Source organism: Amblyraja radiata, chromosome 7, assembly GCF_010909765.2.
Source record: "Amblyraja radiata isolate CabotCenter1 chromosome 7, sAmbRad1.1.pri, whole genome shotgun sequence".
NCBI lineage: Eukaryota > Metazoa > Chordata > Chondrichthyes > Rajiformes > Rajidae > Amblyraja > Amblyraja radiata.
In genome coordinates, this window is record NC_045962.1 from 57,824,272 (window position 1) to 57,845,917 (window position 21,646).

Consider the following 21,646-nt stretch of genomic DNA (forward strand, 5'->3'; position numbering starts at 1 on the left):
CTTTCTCCATAATTCCAGGAAGGAAGAAATTATGTTATTGTTACTTTGAGTGAAAAGAATCAGGTGGAAGTTTGCAAGGATGACCAAAGAGATTTACCTTCTGCCATAATGTTGGATGAGTTGCGATTGGTAGATTGCAGAGCTTCAGCTAAGCATTGCGGACTCAACCTGAAGAAGTAGGGCATCTTGGACTCTGACATGTGCAACTGTGGAGAGGTACAGACAATAGCCCACCTACTGACTTGCGGCGGAGATTCGTGCACTGTGGACGATCTCCGCAGAGGCACAGATGTGGCTTTGGCTGTGGCAAAGCGATCGCAGAACATCGTTTGACACACGCGCGAACAAAGCTAAGCATTAACTCCCTGTCCTTAAATTTAACTGATGGACAGCAAAAAAATCAATGATAAAAGAGGGAGTACACAGCTAACCATTACAATATGAAATCTGTGATCAATTTAAATAGTAAAAAAAAAGAGCTATTCTGATTTTTTGATTGGTCCCAAAATACCAGTAAAACTTTCCTGTAACTTTATTAAAATGCAGTGATACCAATGGACAGAATGGAATAAAAACACATTAAATTGCAAATAATTTATCTGAAGTAATGATTATGTTGACCTGTCAAAATTATACTGCAACAACCAGCACCAAATCTATAAAGATACATTAACCTTTTGCAGATCACGGATGTGTTTATCATTTTCACTAAACCCAAGCTAAAGGAAATCCAATCAATAGATATACCTCCCTCCCTCAGTGGCAATCAAGATTTGCTTGATTGGTTTGTACAAAATACATGCCAAAATAAATTTGAACCATTTGTCCTCATCCACTGAGAATTTTAGGTTTATAACTAGACTAAGTGGGACCCGTTGGGTTCCATGTTCACACGGGAGGGCTGGTCCCCCAACGCAATATTCCACCTCTCCACCAATTCCAATATTGGTGGCCAGTGGGGGGGCTTTCTGTTGCGCTGGCATGGGTTCTTGGGGTGGAAGCTCAGTCCCTCAAGCCTGATGTGCTGGCAGCTCACTCATGGCTGGTGGGCTGGCAGTTGACTCATGGCTATTCCTTGAAATTCCATTTCAAGCAGGGTGCAAGGCCACCAAATTTAAATCCATTTTCTTACCATTTCAAGCAGGGTGCAAGGCCACCAAATTCAAGTGCAGTTTCTTACCACTTCGAGCAGGGTGCAAGGCCACCAAATTCAAGTGCAGTTTCCTACCACTTCAAGCAGGGTGCAAGGCCACCGAATTCAAGTGCAGTTTCCGACCACTTCAAGCAGGGTGCAAGGCCACCGAATTCAAGTGCAGTTTCCGACCACTTCAAGCAGGGTGCAAGGCCACCGAATTAAAGTGCAGTTTCATGCCACTTCAAGCAGTGTGTAAGGCCACCAAATTCAAGTGCAGTTTTATACCACTTCAAACAGGGTGCAAGGCCACCAAATTCAAATGCAGCTTCATACCATTTCATGCGGGGTGCAACGCCACCACATTCAAATGCAGTTTCATACCATTTCAAGCAGGGTGAAACCACCATAAAACCACACAAAACACCAAACTCACAGTTCAGTACATTCAGTGTGTTCAGTTGATTCACAGCTCAGACAGAGTCATGACCTCTCCCTCCCCCATCATGCAGAGACTGAGCCACACCCACACTTCCGGGTTTTATACCCCTCCCCCTCCCACCGGAAAAGGTGTGGCCTTCATTGCGTGATTGACAGGAGAGAGATTCTCAACATTTTTCAAACACTATAAACACTTTTATTTTTCATTGATGGGAAGAAGCTTCTGCACCTGCTGAGCGGAGGGGGACTGAGTAAGATGGCCAAAAATCACAGCCGTAAGTGGTAGCGTTTTATCTAAAATCAATATACAGTGCAAACAGGAAGTTACCCAAAGCGCCCAAACCACTATTTGCAGTAGTGCCTTTTAACTTCAACTCAAAACACCCAAACCACCATTTGCAGTAGTGCCTTTTAACTTCAACCCAAAACACCCAAACCACCATTTGCAGTAGTGTCTTTTAACTTCAAGCCAAAGCACCCAAACCACCATTTGCAGAAGTGGCTTTTAACTTAAACCCAAAGCACCCAAACCACCATTTGCAGTAGTGTCTTTTAACTTCAAGCCAAAGCACCCAAACCACCATTTGCAGTAGCATCTTTTAACTTAAACCCAAAGCACCCAAACCACCATTTGCAGTGGTGCCTTTAACTTAAACCCAAAGCAACCAAACCACCATTTGCAGTAGTGCCTTTTTACTTCAACCCAAAGCACCCAAACCACCATTTGCAGTTGTGCCTTTTTACTTCAACCCAAAGCACCCAAACCACCATTTGCAGTAGTGCCTTTTTACTTCAACCCAAAGCGCCCAAACAACCATTTGCAGGCAGTGCATTTTTACTTCAAACCACCCATATTTTCATTTTCAAACCACATTAAGGGGACTCACAGTTGAGTATACATGTGTTCAGTGTTATTCAGAGCTCAGAGAGATGTGATCATCTGGCTTCCTCCATCTTGCATAGACTGAGTGAGGCACACCACTTCCTGGTTTTATAGTCGCTCCCCCTCCCTCCAGCAGGGGCAGCAGAGAGAATGGCAAATTATTTAAAAACATTAATATCTCTCTGATTTTTCATCGAAGGGAAAAATCCTCTAGTCCAGGAAGGCGGAGGGGGGCTCTGAGCGAGGTGGCCAAAAATGACGGTCGTAGATGGCGGCGTTCTCTCGGAAATCACACCACAGTGGGCCAAAAGCGGTCAAGATCAGACTTTTAGTAATATAGATAATATTCTGGAGACAAACCTAATCATTGTCTCCAGAATATTATTATAAACCTAAAATTCTCCAGTAGCATTCCAACACTATCAAACCCACCTATTTTTGATTTCTTCAGGACAGGATGGAAAACATGCTATCATTTAACATTGTTCTAAGGCTCTGTGCCTTCCTTCAAATTGGATTGCATTTTTAACCACAGTCCACCAGGTGTCCATGAGAAACCCAGCAGAATCCATGGTGTAATTACCTTTACAACACTATTTGAAATCACTCGTCATGCTTTCATGCTTATCATGCTTACCATCACCCTCCTGATCTGACCCTGAACCTGAAGACACCCCCACCCCCCACCCCCTCTCCTCATCCAGTATATTCAATCATTACAGCTAAGCTGCCTCCCTTGGTTTGATCATCAGGCAGCCAACCCATCAACGACAAAAATTGAAGAACTTCCTAGTTGATTGACATCTGACCTAATTTCCAGCTCTCTTGGCTAAATCATTCCATTAGCTAGTTTAATAATCTCTCAGGAATATATAATCATTTAAAAAATATACCTTGCTGCCATTTGCAAACACTTGGTTTTACTCAAAAGTGGAAAAGCATTTATTTTGATATGTAGGTCATCTTGCACCATTTACATCTGTAACAGCAAGCGTATGCTCTAAACGAGTTAGGATCCAGTACATGATAAACATTTTAAGAGGGCAATTCTTTGCTAGCTTCACTAGAAGCCAGAAGACTGGAGTTAATGATGTGCCTCCATTCAAAGAAAAACCTGGCAACTATAGATTAGTGAGCCTAACATTTGAGGTTAGAAAATTACTGGAGAGGATTTTGAGGGATAAGATATGCATGCATTTGGAAACACGGCAGTCATTTAGAAAGAGCCAGCATGATTTTGTGCATGGGAGATTGATTGAGCTTTTTAAAGAAGGTTATTGAGTGCAGGGCAGTTGAGATATTATCTTACAATTGTCCAAGAAGTTGGTGAGGCTGCACTTGGAGCATTGTGTTCAGCTTTGTTCACCCTTTAAATGGAAAGATGCCATAAAGCTGGAAAGAGTGTCGAGGAGATATATGAGGATATTGCCAGAACTCGAGAACCTGAGCCTTAAGGAGAGATAGGGTAAGTTAGGACTCTATTCTTTGGGGTGAGTTTGAGGTGTAGAAAATCATGAGGGGAATAGACAAGGATTATTTTTCACAGGGTAGGGGGATCAAGAACATGAGGGCATAGGTTTAAGGTGACAGCGGAAAAATGTATTAGGAACCTGAGGAAGTAGTTAAGGCTAGTACAATGACAACATTTAAAAGACACTTAGACAGGTAGCTAAATAGGAAAGGTTTCAAAGGTATCATTTCTTTGTCAGAATACACTGATTCTCATCTGATACTCAGGGAGATTTTCTCATCAGAGATTCTCCCTTCCATTTTCCTTTGATTAAATAAAGGCCAGCTATTTGTACTTAAAGATTCTGAGGTGATTGAAGCACGACAGACAGACCAATGTAGGCTTTTGACAGAATACGTTTAATGACGATTTTGCAGTCATTATTTAATTTAGTGGTTCATGCTCGAGGAAGGGGAGGTGCATTCAAACCATAGGGCAAACATTCACCACAATATTGACCACGGAATATGTTAAAACAGTTGTGCAATGCTTAATGAGATGTTAATCAGCTTGAAACTAAGAGATGCAGAAAACTTTAAAGTGATGCTGAGCTTCATATTCCCTGTGTTGCGTTTAAAATCTCAATGTTTAAATGCTGTGAGTAACTATATTGCAGTCAGAAATTTGCAACTGGAGATACTTGTTGGTATGAGTGTGATAAAACATTTAGACTCTCTGAGTTGCAGTCTTTGACCCATGGGAGGAAACAGAGTGATCCGAATCTGACAGGATGTCAATTATTGCAATATGTAATACCTGGGATATGGTGTAGATTCCATCACTGGGGAGGCCAGTTAGTGTGGGAGCAACATAACGTTGGTTATTGTAGTGTATAAAGCCTGTAATCCACTACTGGACACTCATTAGTGTGGGGTGTGTTGAAGTGGATACAATATTTCATGATTGATCATGTCTGATTGATCGTACGAACATGGACAAGACTGTATTATATGCTCAGGCAGGGATGATATATTGATCAGCAACTTCCAGCACTATTTTAAAGCTTTAGAGCCTCAACGTTTAAAGATCTCCTTGATGTGTGTACTGTAGTGTTTTCAGCCATTAAATCATTGTTTGATTCAGTTTTCATGATTGTGCTTCTTAATGTTTGCCTGTAATCCTTGTGTAAGAGTATGATGTCAAATAGAGTTTCAGCTTTGGTTCAGTAACACTCACTGTTATGTTGGTGGAAATGAAAATATTGCAGGTTATTGATTCCAAAACAATAATGGTTGCTTGCACACAACCTGCTCTGTAAGTCCGTCTTCAAAATCTAATATGGTTTCCATGGAAACACCAGGCTCTCTAGTTGTACGGCCTCACTTAATTTCTTATAGTTTTATCCTCTCAGGAACAAAATTAACAGCTTCAGTTTTTACTTAAATAAATGGCAGCTAAATCTTTTGAATATGAACAGCATATGCTAGTAAAACTAATAAAAAGATAAGTCGCGCAGGATTAACTTGAACAGGATCGAATTAAAATAATAAGCTTGTACTTGCTGAAGTAATAAAATAAAGAATTGCGATTAATGTATTTGTTTCAAAGAGCAGATAAAATTCACTGCCATTTCTCTTCTATAGAAGTAAAGAAAAAAAACACGTCAGTCGATTGGAAAAATAGCAGAGCAATATATATATATATATATATATATATATATATATATATATATATATATATATATATCCCTCTCCCTCTCTCTCTCTCCATCTCCCTCCCTGTAGCCTTTATCTCTGATACTGTATTTCTGTCAACTTTCAAAATTGTCATCTGTCAAAATTGACTTATTTTCCACATGAACTGTGCCTCTCATCGGTCATCTTTGATCCTAAAAAAGTTTGTGAATAGCTTCAAAACCATGTACTGAAATGTAACATTCATTACAAGAGATACCTTCAGCCAACTAACAATTTATGTGTGTGTGTGTGTGTGTGTGTGTGTGTGTGTGTGTGTGTGTGTGTGTGTGTGTGTGTGTGTGTGTGTGTGTGTGTGTGTGTGTGTGTGTGTGTGTGTGTGTGTGTGTGTGTGTGTGTGTGTGTGTGTGCGTGTGGTCCGTTCCGCTGTAAAATCAGGCCCATTAGTCTCTCAAACTTTCCATAAATCAATAACCTAAATTTCACATTTATGGACAATGAGGGGAGGGGGGTGAATGATGTCTGTTATTGCCGATTGTCCACTATAACTGAGAAAGTTATTGTCGTTGTATGCAGTTGAAACAAAGAACTGCAGATGATGGTTAATCCACAAAAGGACACAGGCAGCATTCTGGAGAAAATCGATAAGTGATGTTGGGATCCTTGTTCAGATTTATTCAGTCTGTTGAGTTACTCCTGCATTTTTTGTCATTTCACCTTATAACTAGGCGTTGATGGCACTGGTCTGCACCAACGAGCCCTTCTTCACCGGTTGATGTGGCTGTTGTTGAGAATTATGTTGTAGCCCCTGCCAGGAATCGCTGGATCACAGTGGAGCTTCCTTCCCTCTCAACCGTCGCTTTGCCCACTCCCCGCTCCTTCCAATGTCGGTGACTCTGGGGAAGGAGGATGAGGAGGCGGCGGTGGAGGGAGGATAGGCCGAGTGGACAAAGTGATAGCCAACAGAAAGAAGCAGCAGCTGGGGAGAGTGGAGGGAACCCCACGGTGACCAAACGCATTCTGTCGGTGACAGCGGCCTGAAGAAAGCGCTGTCCCCAGGGACTGCAACGTTAGCCGCAACAACTGCCGCATTAACGGACGGTGTGGTGGGTGAAGAAGGGCTAGCTGGTGCACCTTGCAAGCTGGCAGTGGTGTCAAAGGTTGGGGCTGGGGAGTCAGTGCAAGCCAGGATGGCGTCGGCAGGTCCATCTACTATACTTGAAATTCATTATAAAGGGATCCGGTAGAACGAGTGTTTACTGTACCAAGGCCAAATGAAAGGTCTGAGTACAGAATAGTACTTTAACGTTAGCTGTGCAGTTACCACCACAGATGCTGCTTAACCTGTTACGTCCCTCCCACAGCTCCTGATTGTAGCAGCTTCTGTCTCTTGTGCCTTCTTGAAGTGTTAGATCTTTTTTCCTGCAATTTACTTATGCGTTTAATTAATTAAACCAGCAATGTAGTTGACAATGGCCAAATGTTGTACCATTTAATGAATAATGATTATATCAAGTCTGCTGTAACAAATGGTGAAAACTGCATTATCATTTATTCTGTTCTGAATTCGCCCAGATTCTTTAGATGAAGAAGAATGTCTCACCATTATGTTTTTCTTTATTATTTAAGAGTCTCCCAAATTCCCACACATCGCAACAGTACTGCAGTTAATGCATTGATAGGAATGCTATATCAGTGATATTAGTAACTAGCAAAAAAAAATCACAATGAATCAAATGTAGCACTTACAAGCTGTTGTCCTGTTTTACCCCACGCTGCATGCTGTAACACAGAATTCGCCACCTCTGGAGGATTGAGTTCTCTCACTTCCCTTTAATAAGAAGAAAATTAGAAAGTTTAGCATTGCTTTAAGAAAGGGGTTGGTTAAAATTGTGGTAAACATCTTCATTATTAAACTGTTTGAAAGAAAACATCGTTGATCTCAATAGGAACCGCATTTGCTGCACAAATGTTACGAGTGTATTTCTTTACAGTATGCCAAAATATAAGGCCAATACAATTAAAATACAATTAAATTTGAGTAAGAATTTAATATTTGGAATGTTGTATGCAGTCCTATTTACTGTATTACAGGAATGATGTGGAGGCTTTGGAAAGGGCGCAGAAAAGGATCACCAGGATGTGGTTGCTATTACAGAGCTATAACTGGAGGTTGTAAATACAGATAAATGGAGCAACAATTAGACAAACTCAGATTATTTTCTCTGGAATGTCAGAGACTGAGGAGTGAAATGATTAAAGTATGTAGAATTATGAACACCGGGTGGGAATGTGAAATACTAAAGGGCACAGCTCTAAGGTGAGAGTGTGAACGTTTGAAAGGAGATTTATGAGGAAAGGTTTTTGCCTCAGAGAGCCCGGAACACCTGCAAGAGAAAGGTGGAAGCAGATATGACAGGAATGTTTAAGAAGCATTTAGACAGACATAAGAATAAGCAGAGAATGGAAGGCTGTAAATATGCCTATGTTGAAAAAATACTGAGAAGATTTACAAGGATGCTTCCAGAACTCAATGGCCTGAACTATAGGAGGAGATCGGGCAGGCTCATGCTGTGTAGGACACTGGTGGTGAGGTGTATAAAATCACAATGTGAATGCACATAGTCTTTATCCTAAGGTAGGGAAGTTAAGAACTAGAGTGTTTAGATTTAAGGTAAGAGAAGAAAGACTTAATCGGAACCTAAAGGGGATTTGTATTTTTATTCACTTTTACTGGTGAGTAACATTTTCTCCATCAGTTGGCTGTAGCTGTGTTGTCTCAGCTAAGACCACAACAAACCTATCTTATCCCTTGTCTCCAGAACAAGGGGTCACAGTTTAAGGATAAAGGGGAAATCTTTTAGGACTGAGATGAGAAGAACATTTTTCACACAGAGAGTGCTGAATCTCTGGAATTCCCTGCCATAGAATGTAGTTGAGGCCAGTTCATTGGCTATATTTAAGAGGGAGTTAGATGTGGCCCTTGTGGCTAAAGGGATCAGGGGGTATGGAGAGAAGGCAGGTACAGGATACCGAGTTGGATGATCAGCCATGATCATATTGAATGGCGGTGCAGGCTCGAAGGGCCGAATGGCCTACTCCTGCACCTATTTTTCTATGTTTCTATGTTTCTATGTTTGTCTCAAATTTAAAAAATGTTGCAATAATATACACGTTCCCAGTCCATGTAACAGTAAACACGACAAAATTAGTGGCAGAGCCATTTCAATGTGAGATGCAGCAAGGAAAAATGCCCTTTGGCTGAACGAGTCCATAAATACATTCAAATTAAACATTAGAAAACTGGCTTGGAAATGCACATATGTCACCAACAGAAAACAATACAAAACACTGCTATACTCATACTCCTACTTACTTTATTAACCAAGTATGTTTTACAACATACGAGGAATTTGATGTACATCAATCAGATTTGATTAGTATGGGTGTCAGAGATTATGGGGAGAAGGCAGGTGAATGGGGTCAGGAGAGAGATAGTTCAGCCATGATTGAATGGCGGAGTAGACGATGAGCCGAATGGCCCAATTCTGGTCCTATTACTTATGACCATATGTCAACAACTATTTACGCTCAATGAAGCTACAGAAAAATCCTGCTGAAATAATTGTAATTTTTATATGATGCAATTGGCAATGTTGGAGCTGATGCTTTTTCCCTATGGCTAGTCCACACATAGGTAAGTTTGATGAAAGTTAATATCAGTCATTTAGATGAATAAATTAGGTGCTGTTTTGTCTGCAACAATGGTTAAAGACAATGTTTCTTTCATGCTATGCATGCATGTTTAGATTCTTTCATCACACTTGGGCTTCTTAGATGTTAAACTGCGGACATGCATGTGCATATTGCAAGTACCCCTAACACACCTATGTTTATATGTATTTTAATTTAAAAAATAAACAGTTTGTTCTGTGAATACTCTGGTAGCTGTGTCATCAAATAATAGGCTCTACGACTCCATGAGGTGCCTAAGGTCACTGAATCTATGTTCACTTTTTGCCAAGAGATGTTCTAATACACCAGATAAATGTCATTAACATTTCTCTTATTTTTCAAATAACCTACTCAAACTGGATTACCTCACACTTCCGCTTTTTGGTAAATGGGGACGTACATCCTTAGCTTTGTTTCTGATTACTGGCTATGTGGATGTTATTGGAATGAATGCCCTTGAAGCTAATGAACACTACGAGTATTCCATGGAACACAAGTGATTATTTAGGCACCACCCGCAGTGCTCTGAATCTTTGGTAATCTAGTGATAAGAGTGGATTGCAATTTTCGGTCATCATACTGCTTCTTCTGTACTATTTGTCCCGATGAACAAAGTAGTATTAGCCTGTACCACACAACTATTCAATAATTCTGACCTTATTTTTAGTATTGGTTTATTATTGTCACATGTACCGAGATACAGTGAAAAGCTTCCAGCCGGGCGGCGCTAGGCAACACAGTGGTGCAGCTGGGAGACACTGTAGTGCAGCTGGTAGAGTCGCTGCCTCACAGCACCAGAGACGCGGGTTTGATCCCGATTGTCTGTGCGTTTGCATGTTCTCCCTGTGACCGCATGGGCTTCCTCTGGCTGCTCTGGCTTCCTCCCCAATCTCACAAGACGTGCTGGATTGTAAGGTAATTGGCCTCTGTGAATTGTGCCAGTGTGTAGGGATGTGAAGGTGGTATAACTAGTGCCAAAGGACGGCATGGACAAAGTGAGCCAAATGTGCCTGTTTTCATGCTGTATCTCTTTAAAGTAAATCATACTAATCAAGAGCACAACCATGTCCAGTAGGTAGTGCAAAGAGGAAAATACCAGAGTGCAGAATATAGTGTTACAGCATTATAGTAGTTTTACAGAGTAACAGTCCAAGGTCTGCAATGAGGTAGTTTGGAAGCTCAGGATGATACCCTAGTTAATGGGAGGACTGTTCAGTAGTTTGATAATTCTTTGGATATCCCTAGTGGTAGTCTAGGAGGGACTAAGAAGAAGAACCAAGAGTGTTGGAATACCATGTGTCAGAGTGGGTTGCAGACCATCTTCGAGCAAATAGCACAACTCTTGCTTGGCTCAGTGAGAATCCTTAACCTCTTCTGATGACCATTTGCAGAGCTTCAAATTTTGCCCCTGCTCAGAAAGGCAGGTTTTTAAATAAAGTCCCAGTTAAAATCATGAAAGGTTTTCTACTATCTACACTCAGCAGATGTTAACTCCCAGGTACATCGAAGCTGCTTCTTGTCAGAATCTAGCTCTGTGTTAACAATGGTACTGCTGTGCCACCTCTCAATAAACTTTAATAAAATAGAAGGCCTGCATCTAATAGAGGTGAGGAAACTGAATAATGATTTCCATGATGTAAACAAAGAGTCTTGACCTGAAACATCACCTGTCCATATTCTCTAGAATTGCTCCCTGGATTGCTGAGTCCCTCCACTTCGTGTTATTTTCTCTTGACTACTGTTCACAGGTCATAACTTTAAAATTATTATCAACATGACAAATAAAAAGAGTACAAGAACTCTGCCACAATGAAAAGTATATAAAGAACACTGACAAATATAGCATCAAGGAAAGAAGTAAATATAATCTGACAAAGACAAGGTCAGCAGAGTGGATCTAAATGCATAGATATTTTAGAAAGACAGTACAAGAATCTGAGATTCTGCAATTTCTCCACTGGAAAGCAGCTTTTTGCTTGACTATTAAGTTCAGAATTTCAATAAAGAATTCACAACTGTGAGGCTAATTTGCAAAACTGATTGATTCTAAATAGGATATCTCTGGAAAGAGAAGGATTTACTTTTGCACAACAAATACAAAATGAGTGATATCAGTAAGTATCTTCTCTGTTCAAGAAGAAATTCAGGCAACCATACACATTGAGAATTGTTTTTTAATCCTTTTAGTGTGGACGCATATGTGTTTTTCTTGCAAAGAGTCAGCACATCCCATTATGTTTTGAGTCAGGCTAAATCTAACTTAAATTTAGTTCTGTTGTAATCATCTATAAATATCCAAGCGATGACTTTCAGAGATTCTTCCATATTCATGTGCAATAAAGAATAGTCTCCACCACAAAATGCCACTGATATGATATTTTATAGTCAATATACAGAATTAATGGCTTTTTCCATTTTAACATAAATCATATCATGACATATTTACAACAGTATACGTCAGAAAAGAAAAACTGAACAAGATGACCCAATCATTAAATCTTCCGTTACAAAGCTTTATTAGCGACTTGAAGCAGGAAAAGATCAATAAATTGCCACTGACCATTCTTTTCTTGCAAAGTAATAAACTAACCTAAAGGTTCCTGTCCTCCCTCTTTAAGAATTCTCGACTGGCAGAGAATATTATGATGAACAGCAAATGAATTAGAGGCAAATGGTAAACAGAAATGGAACATAAAATGTCAGATTGGAAGTCTTAAAACCAGTCAATTGTGGAATCAGAAAATTACAGAAATTTATGGCCCTGAAAGGGGAACAATATCCATGTCAGCCAAAAACAAGCTATTTAGGATAATACCACATGCCACAACCCCAGATCCCACTGGATTTCAGGTTATAATTTTGGCGTTTTATATAAATGAAGATTTATGCCAACACCACCCCTTCTTTCAGTAAGTTCCAGGACCACACATCTCTTCGGATGAAAATATTTTAACCTCCATTTTCCCCTGATTCTTTCACCATTTCCTTAGATGAATGTTTCCAAGTTACGTTCCTTTCTGCCGAGGAAATTCGATCTCCCTTTTTCACTCCCTTATAATGTCTAATGCCTCATGGAATCTCCCTTAACGCTCTTTATTCCAAAATATACTATTCCAGCCAAGACAACATCTCCTCATCTAGGATTCCTCATTCAGCAAGCATGGTCTGTACTCTTCCAGTCATGGAGCCACTAGAACTCTACTCCACCTGTGTGGCCTTATATTTCCATCATTTCTATCATAATTTCCTATTCTTATAATTAATCCCTCAGCCAATAATGGCAAGTATCTCATACGGCTCCATCCAAAGCATTGATTTAAACACCACATTAAGGAAAAAACTAAGCCTTGTGTGAAATTTTATGAACACCGTCTTTGAGTTAAAAATCTCCCATTACCTATTATCCTTTTCTTTCTGCCATGTGCAATTTAAATGTTTAATATTTATCTTTTGAAAATATGGTTAAACCTGAAACTTTTCAAAATAGCTTCACAGAGATGTTTCACTGACCTGGTATGTATGTCATAAATAGCGTATGATGCAGTATAGGAGTGATGAAAGACCTGCAAAAGACAAAGAAAAAGTGTTATACAAAGAAAGGGCCTTTCTGAGGTTATTCTATACAGAACTACACTTTAATGAACATTGTCCTTTTTAATTTTGTTATCCAATAAAAGAATGAATCAAATGTAGTGACTCTCACATTTCTAAATTAATTCTCAAAGATAATATTGTTGTGAAAATCGCAATTAGCTGAAGCATTAGGTTGGTTTTAATTCGGATTGGTTATTACAGAATGTCTTGAAATAATTATATTTTAATTGATACTTACCTAATTGGAATTTTAGATATTAATAAGTGAAAATAATAAATCAACTGCTAATAACCTTGTATCAGTTCTAAACACAGGAGAAGATTAACATTGCACCTGCTAGAAATGGGATTACAAATGTCTCACCATCCCATTTACACTTGTGCCTTAGCTGCTGATACTCTCAATGGACCTCTCTAAGCATGTGATATAGCAATGGCTAGCAGTGATGTGCGCAGAGGGGGGCCACAGAGTCGGTCCACTGATCATTACGAATGTTATTATATAGAACATTACAATGCAGGTACAGGCCCCTCATCCAACAATGTCTGTGCTAAAAATGATGCCAATGCCAATACTTACCTGCCTGCAAGTAGCCAAAAATGCTGGAGAAACTCAGCGGGGGAGGCAGCATCTATGGAGCGAAGGAATGGGTGACGTTTCGGGTCTAGATCCTTCTTCAGATTGATGTGGGGGTGCGGGGGGGGGGGGGCAGGTAGAAGAAAAGAAGAGACGGAGACAGTAGGCTGTAAGAGAGCTGGGAAGGGGAGGGGATGGAGGGAGAAAGCAAGGACTACCTGAAATTGGAGAAGTCAATGTTCATTCCGCTGGGGTGTAAACTACCCAAGCGAAATATGAGGTGCTGCTCCTCCAATTTGTGGTGGGACTCACTCTGGCCATGGAGGAGGCCCAGGACAGAAAGGTCAGATTTGGAATGGGAGGGGGAGTTGATGTGCTGAGCCACCGGGAGATCAGGTTGGTTAATGCGAACTGTGCGGAGGTGTTGGGCGAAGCGATTGCCAAGCCTGCGATTGGTCTCACCGCTACCTGCCTGCAAGTGATCTATATCCCTCTATTCCCTGCATATTCACGGGCAGATCCAAAAAATATCTTAAACGCTACAATTCCATCTGCCTCCACCACCACCCTTGGGCAATGTGTTCTAAGCACTCACTGCTGTCTGTGAAAATAACTTGCTTTGCATTCTTTTAAACTTTATCCCTCTCAGCTGAAAGCTACGCCCTCTCGTATTTGACATTTCCATCCTGAGAAATAGGTTCTGACAATCTAACATGGGGGTGTAAACAAAATGCAGACATAAAGAACTGCAAATATTGGTTTATACCAAAGATAGACACAAAGTGCTGGAGTAACTCAACAGGGTCAGGCAGCACTGGAGAAAAAGGATGGATGAGATTTTGGGTTGGGACACTTCTTCAGACTGAAGCGTCACCCATCCCTTTTCTCCAGAGATGCTGCCTGACCAATTGAGTTACTCCAGCACTTTGTGTCTATTTGGGTTTTCAACAATGTTCAACTTCAGAAATAGTCAAATTTAAATTTAAGCATGAACCTCTGCTTGTGGAATGCAAATAAAGTTCTTCTGAATGATAGACACTGATTGCTATTTTGTTGATGGACTGTGCAATGTTTTGCCCTGCTTTTCCAGACAAGGTAGAAGAAACAAAGTGCCAAAAGTGTATGTTAACACTCATTTTTATGGGACCAGTAGGAGTGATTACCAGTAGCATCTGCCAATCCGTACCAATGTGTCCCTGCCCCAAATCTAACCCAGAACTACCATCCTGCCAGCCAGGACATCCTCCAGGCCACCTTGCAGCTGGTGAAGCGCAGCAGGTATCTAGTTGGCATCCTCAGCTTACTAAAGAGATAGTAATGAAACCCAATCTCCAACATGGACTTGGCCTCCATCCAGCATGATGGCATGTGTTGCACTGGGCGAGTTGCCTGCCCACATTGAGTCTATTCCCAGATCTGTCGATGCTGGCACATCACTGATAAATCATTAAATGTATTTAAATCTTACATTTCAAGACATCATCTCTTCCGCTGAATAATGAGAGTCTCGTGAGTAAAAGGAATGAATATATTACTGCCTTCTCTCAGGCAGTGTAATTAAGCACAAAGAGTTATCTCCAATGGGAACTTTACCCTTTAGGAATCATTTTGAGATCACCGTATAAATATTTCACTTTTCTAGCATAGTACAAAAACGAATATTACCATTTAAGTAACTGCAGAACCTTATATATGAATAGAAAAATCAGACATTATGCCACCATAAGGCCACCAAAAGTCGCACAGAAATATAATATGGATTCCAACAAGAACACAAATTTCAATAAAAATTTCAAAGTAAATGTTCACAAAATACTCAACATGCTACCTCCTTTAAATGAAAGGAATGAATACATGACTTTTTACTCTGAAACTTCAAAGGAAAAAGCATGTGTACTTCACAAAGTAATAGTTTACAGCACAAATGGATGTTTTCTATAGCCTCAAATCTTTGCAAGTTTTGGTTCCCAGCGTACAATGCAATAATGGTAATATTATATTAGTCATTCTCATAATCTCACCTTTCTGTGTGTAAATATGACACTTTTTTCTTTGGTAGAAACAATGGTATCCACACCAATTTTACAGAAAGGGGGAATCATATCCATGTCAGCCATAAACAAACTATCCAGGATTATACCACATGCCACAACCCTGGATCATTCTAGATTTCAGGTCATAATTTAGGTGCTTTAAAAACATGTTGAGGATTTCTGCCAACACTTCTTTCAGTGAGTTCCAGGCCCACACACCTCTTTGGATCAAAATATTTTAACCTCTATTTTCCCATAAAACTTCCACCATAACCTTAAATTTCCTAGTTCTGATAGGTTGTGCAGCAGAAGCTCCCGAAAGGCCAAGACCAAACCCCAGCAGCAGGTCTAGCTCTCCCATCGTGGAACAGGGAACCCACCTGGAGTGGGAAGCTGCCGAGGCCGGCTCCTGATCACCCCCAAGAACCGGAAACTGGAGAGGAGGGTGCAGGGAGTCGTTGACGGCAGCAGTTGCTAGAACAAAGGGGCGGTTAAAAGAACCAGGGGTTTTACTTTCCGCAGCCTTATGGTCAGCTGCGGGATGCACTGCCGGGGGCACAAAGGGTGAAGGTGGGCGGGCGAGGAGAGGGATAATCACTCTGCTCTGTCCATCAGTCTGAAGAAGTGTCTCGACCAGAAACGTCTCAACCATTCCTTCTCTCCAGAGATGCTGCCTGTCCTGCAGAGTAACTCCAGCATTTTGTGTCTATCTTCGAGGAGAGGGACAATGGTCCGCAGGACAATCCAGATGGAGGTGATGGCTGCAATGGACCTTTATCAGCAGCTGCCAGCGGGGACTTTGAAAAAGGCACCAAAACCTGACGACTTTTGCATATGGACCCAGTGGGCTGTTCTATACATTCTCCACTTAATCGGGATTGCAGTTATATATGGCAATAGTCTTACTAATCTGTAGGCAAAAAAAAAAAATTCACTGGACATGTGATAATAAAGAAGCATTGACCATTAATGATCTTTCTGCCGCAGAAAGTTGAACTCCCTTCTTCACTCTCTTATGATTTTAAATGATTAATAGATTTTTCCTTGGCCCTCTTTATTCCAAAAATATATAATTCCAATCTAAATTAAATTAAATTATTAAATTTCTTTATTTATATAGCACATTTTTAGTCAACTTGCATTGACCCCAAAGTGCTTCACATAATTACATCCACACACACAGGCAAAGGTGGGTGAAGTGTCTTGCCCAAGGACACACACAGGCAAAGGTGGGTGAAGTGTCTTGCCCAAGGACACAACGACAGTATGCAATACAAGCGGGATTCGAACCAGCTACCTTCCGGTTGCCAGCCGAACACTTAGCCCATTGTGCCATCTGTCGTCCCATCTAGACAACATCTCCTCATCCAGACAGCATGGCTTGTACTCTATCAGTCGTGTAACCACCAGAACTCTACTCCACCTGTGTAGCTTTACATTCTTTTCATCATTTCTATCATAATTTTCTATTCTTATATTTAACCCCTCAGCCAATTAGGGCAAGTATCTCATATGGTTTCATCCTAAGCATTGATTCAAATGCCACAAGAAGGAAAGAACTGAGCCCTAGTAAAATTCTGCCACATGCAATTTAAATGTTTAATATTTGATTACATCTTTTGAAAATATGGTGAAAATTGAAACCTTGCTATCTGCACCACTATTTACTGTGCAAAGTATTCTCTCATTAACCATTTATTTTTATTTACAATTTAAAATCTGGTTTCGTAACTTCCCAAAACATGAAACTTGTGATTTTTTTTCTTTACAAACACCTACTACTTTGTTGTGCATTCATAACCATTTCCCTATACAATCTACAAACGCATAATTTTAAGAAGTTGATATTCCTTTGTTGCAGTTGAAATAATATTACTTGATTCATACTGTGACTTTAAATTCCATCAATACTTCTGTTTAGGTTTAGACACAGTATTATAGATAGGTTATTCAGATGAATCATGCTAACACCAAATAGAATCAAATAGTTATCATTGCTCACACAAATTTATTAAAATTTGGAAAAATTTCAACTAGGAGAGAAGTACTGTACATGGGTTAAATTGTTATATTCTAATCCAACAGCTAGAATATTAACAAACAGAATGTTATCAACTAAATTTAATCTCTCTAGAGGCTGTAGACAAGGATGCTCACTATCCCCACTATTATTTGCTCTTGCAATCGAACCCCTAGCAGAAAGCGTTAGAAACCATCCAGGAATATTTGGATACAATACTAGAGACACAAGGAATAAAATCTCCTTATATGCAGATGATATACTAATTTATATTACAAAATTAGAAACTAGTATTCCAAACCTATTAAATCTAATAACTCAATTTGGTCAGTTTTTGGGATATAGAATTAATTGGAATAAAAGCGAAATCATGCCAATAACAAAATTCAATTTACATACAATACAACAATCCCCTTTTAAAATAGTTAAAGATAAATTTAAATACTTAGGAATCTATGTAACTAAGACATATACCTCTTTATTTAAACTAAATTTCCCACCTTTACTGAATAAACTACATAAGAATATTCAATACTGGAAAACACTCCCCATTTCTATGCTTGGGAGAATAAATGCTATAAAAATGATTTTTTTACCACAACTGCTGTACCTACTTCAATTAATTCCGATATATATCCCAAAAACTTTTTTCAAAAAAGTCGATTCCATTGTTACAAGTTTTGTCTGGGATTATAAGAATCATAGAATAAGTAAAAAACATTTATGTAAATCAAAGATAAATGGAGGTCTGGCTTTGCCAAATTTCTTATTTTATTTTTGGGCAGTCCATATTAAAAACATGAATTTCTGGCTGGAAGAAATGGATCAACAACCAGATTGACTAATGATGGAAAAGGAAGACTGTCTACCTTTTGAAATTGGACCGATCATATTTGCCCCCACAAAACTGCACAAAAAAACCTATAAAGAAAACCCCATAATACATAGTGGAATACGAATTTGGAAACAAATAAAAAAAGATTTAAAATTGAATAATATACCACTCTGCCTTCCCATTGTAAATAATCCTTTATTCAAATCATCCTTTATGGACAAAGGTTTCACACAATGGAAAAATTATGGAATCAAGAATATAGGACATCTTTATGGGAAAGGTACTTTTCTTTCATTTCAAGAGTTACAACTGAATTATGGACTGCACTCAAATAATTTCTTCAGATATCTACAAATTAGAGATTATGTTAAATCTAATACACAAGTCTACAGGAATAGGGAATCAGAAATTCTTGATGAATGTCTGAACAAGCATCCTAATACTGAAAAACTAATAGCTTATATTTATAACACCTTACTAAACAACGAGGTACCACCGACCGAACCATATAGATACAAATGGGAAAATGAAATAGGTCATCCTATCACGAAAGATATGTGGGACGAAAGTTTACAACAAATACATCAATGTTCATTAAATGCCAGACATACTTTAATACAATTCAAGGTCTTACATAGACTACACTTCTCTAAAATAAAACTAAATAGAATCTTCCCACAAATCTCTCCTATTTGTGATAAATGTCTACATTTAGAGGCTAATTTAACACATACGTTTGCAAACTGTATAAAACTTAAACATTTCTGGACTGATATTTTTGAAATAACTTCAGAAGTTATTAATACAAAACTGGACCCAGACACAAAATTAATAATACTTGGAATATCAGAACAAAGCTTAACACTCACAACAAACCAAAAAAATTTCCTCAACTACAGTATAATAACCGGAAAAAAATTAATATTAAAATTTTGGAAAGGCCCTACAACCCCCACAATTAAAATGTGGATTACGGAAATGTCGGAAACCCTATACTTAGAAAGAATTAGACTTGTCTTAATGGACAAACAAGATCTTTTCCATAAAATTTGGGCTCCATTCATTAACTATCTGAAGGGATAGATTGGCACAGCACGAGGACCCAACTGAAACTTGAACTCAGGAATAGATGAAAAGCTATACTTTATAACCTACGAACCTATCTCCATTGATGTATTACAGGTAACCCATTCCACCTCATTATTTGTAACTCTCTACCCTCTCTTTTTCCCTCTTTCTATAAAAAATAAAAACACTAGAAGCAGAAGTAATTGATAATGGAAAATTTTAATAATGTATGACTGATGTATATGAAAAGTTTTTTCATATAAGTTTTTTTACTATAATATGTAACTACATTTTATAATATGTCTACTTCTAATAAATAAATAAAAAAAATAAAAATTTATTTTTTATTTTTTATTATTCATTAATTAGTCGAGTCAAGAGTGTTTTATTGTCATGTTCCAGAGAGAACAATGAAATTCTTACTTGCTGCAGCACAACAGAATATGTAAACATAGTACATTGTAAATACAATACAATACAATACAATTTATTTGTTGTCATTTGAACCCAGAGGTTCAAACAAAATTTGGTTTCTGCAGTCATATACACAAGAAGAAGAACCAAGACACAACACAATTTACACAAACATCCATCACAGTGAATCTCCTCCTCACTGTGATGGAAGGCAAAGTCTTATCTCTCCCCTGCACTCCTCGTTCTCCTCCCGATGTCAGAGTCAAAGCCCACGGCGGGCGATGGTAAATAAGTCTCGCAGCCTTTAAAGCCGCGCCGGGCGATGCAAGGCCCTGCTCCGGGTCTTGGTGTTGGAGCCCCCGGCGGGCGCTAACAAGTCCCGCGGCCATTTAAAACCGCGCGGGGCGATGTAAGGCCCTGCTCCAGGTCATCCTCAACCCCGTAACTCGGGCGGGAGAAGTCGCCGTTGCGGAAGCCCCGAAAAGCGGTCTCCCAGCAGGGACCCGCGGGCTTCCGGTGTCACCGTCCACCGGGCCGGCGGCTGGAACCTCCGAATATCTGGGGTCGGGCCGCAGCAGCGCGCCACCACAGCTCCTCCCGCTCCGAACTCGGCCAGCTCCGCGATGGTGGGTAAGTCCGCAGCTCCGCGACTGGAGCCCCAGGTCGTTCCGGTTGGAGGCCACTCCACGGTGCTAGGCCCCAACGACAACGGAGACCCGACCGAGAAAAGGTCGGGTTCTCCGTGCAGGGAAAAGATTTTAAAAGTTTCCCCACCCCCCGCCCCCCACACACATACCCAGTTTTAAAAAAATAAAATAAAAACTACATTCAAACGAGACAAAAAAAAAAGACAGACAGGCTGCAGAGGCCGCTGCGACGCGAGTCGCGCCGCCCACCCAACAAAATATGATAAATGAGAGAAAAAAAGTTCAGCGTGTAAATACACACACACACATACCCACAAGTACACACACATATATACATACACACACACACACACACATATATACAGTGCATTCAGAAAATATTCAGATCCCTTCACCTTTTACAGCCTTATTATATAATGGATTAAATTCTTTTTTTTTTATCATCAATCTACACACAATACCCCAGAATGAAGAAGCAAAAATAGTTGTTTATAAATGTTTGCAATTTAATTAAAAAGAAATAACTGAAATATCACATTTACACAAGTATTCAGACCCTTTGCTATGACACTCAAAATTGAGTTTAGGTTCATCCTGTTTCCATTGATTATCCGTGCGATGTTTCGACAACTTGATTGGAATCCACCAGTGGTAAATTAATTTGATTAGACATGATTTGGAAAGGCACACACCTGTCTATATAAGGTCCCACAGTTGACAGTGCATGTCAGAGCAAAACCTAAGCCACGAAGACGAAGGAATTGGCCATAGACCTCTGAGACAGGATTGTGTCGAGACACAGATCTGGGGAAGGGTATAAAACAATTTCTGCAGCATTGCAGGTCCTGAAGAGCACAGTGGCTTGGACACGCTGGAGGCAGGAAAACATGTTCCCGATGTTGGAGTCCAGAACCAGGGGCCACAGTTTAAGAATAAGGTGTAAGCCATTTAGAACGGAGACAAGGAAACACTTTTTCTCACAGAGAGTGGTGAGTCTGTGGAATTATCTGCCTCAGAGGGCGGTGGAGGCAGGTTCTCTGGATGCTTTCAAGAGAGAGCTGGATAGGGCTCTTAAAAATAGTGAAGTCAGGGGATATGGGGAGAAGGCAGGAACGGGGTACTG

The 21,646-nt window shown here is 39.8% G+C and overlaps 1 protein-coding gene across 1 annotated transcript in view; it reads right to left on the reverse strand.

The window, feature by feature from the left end:
- dpp10 (dipeptidyl peptidase like 10) overlaps window positions 1-21,646 on the reverse strand; it is a 683,609-nt gene that overhangs the window by 148,022 nt on the left and 513,941 nt on the right. The window contains exons 6-7 of the mRNA XM_033024629.1: window positions 12,846-12,898; window positions 7,350-7,431 (exon numbers count right to left, since the gene is read on the reverse strand). Coding sequence (XP_032880520.1) covers window positions 7,350-7,431; window positions 12,846-12,898 — 135 coding nt within the window. The remainder of the gene's footprint in view (window positions 1-7,349; window positions 7,432-12,845; window positions 12,899-21,646) is intronic.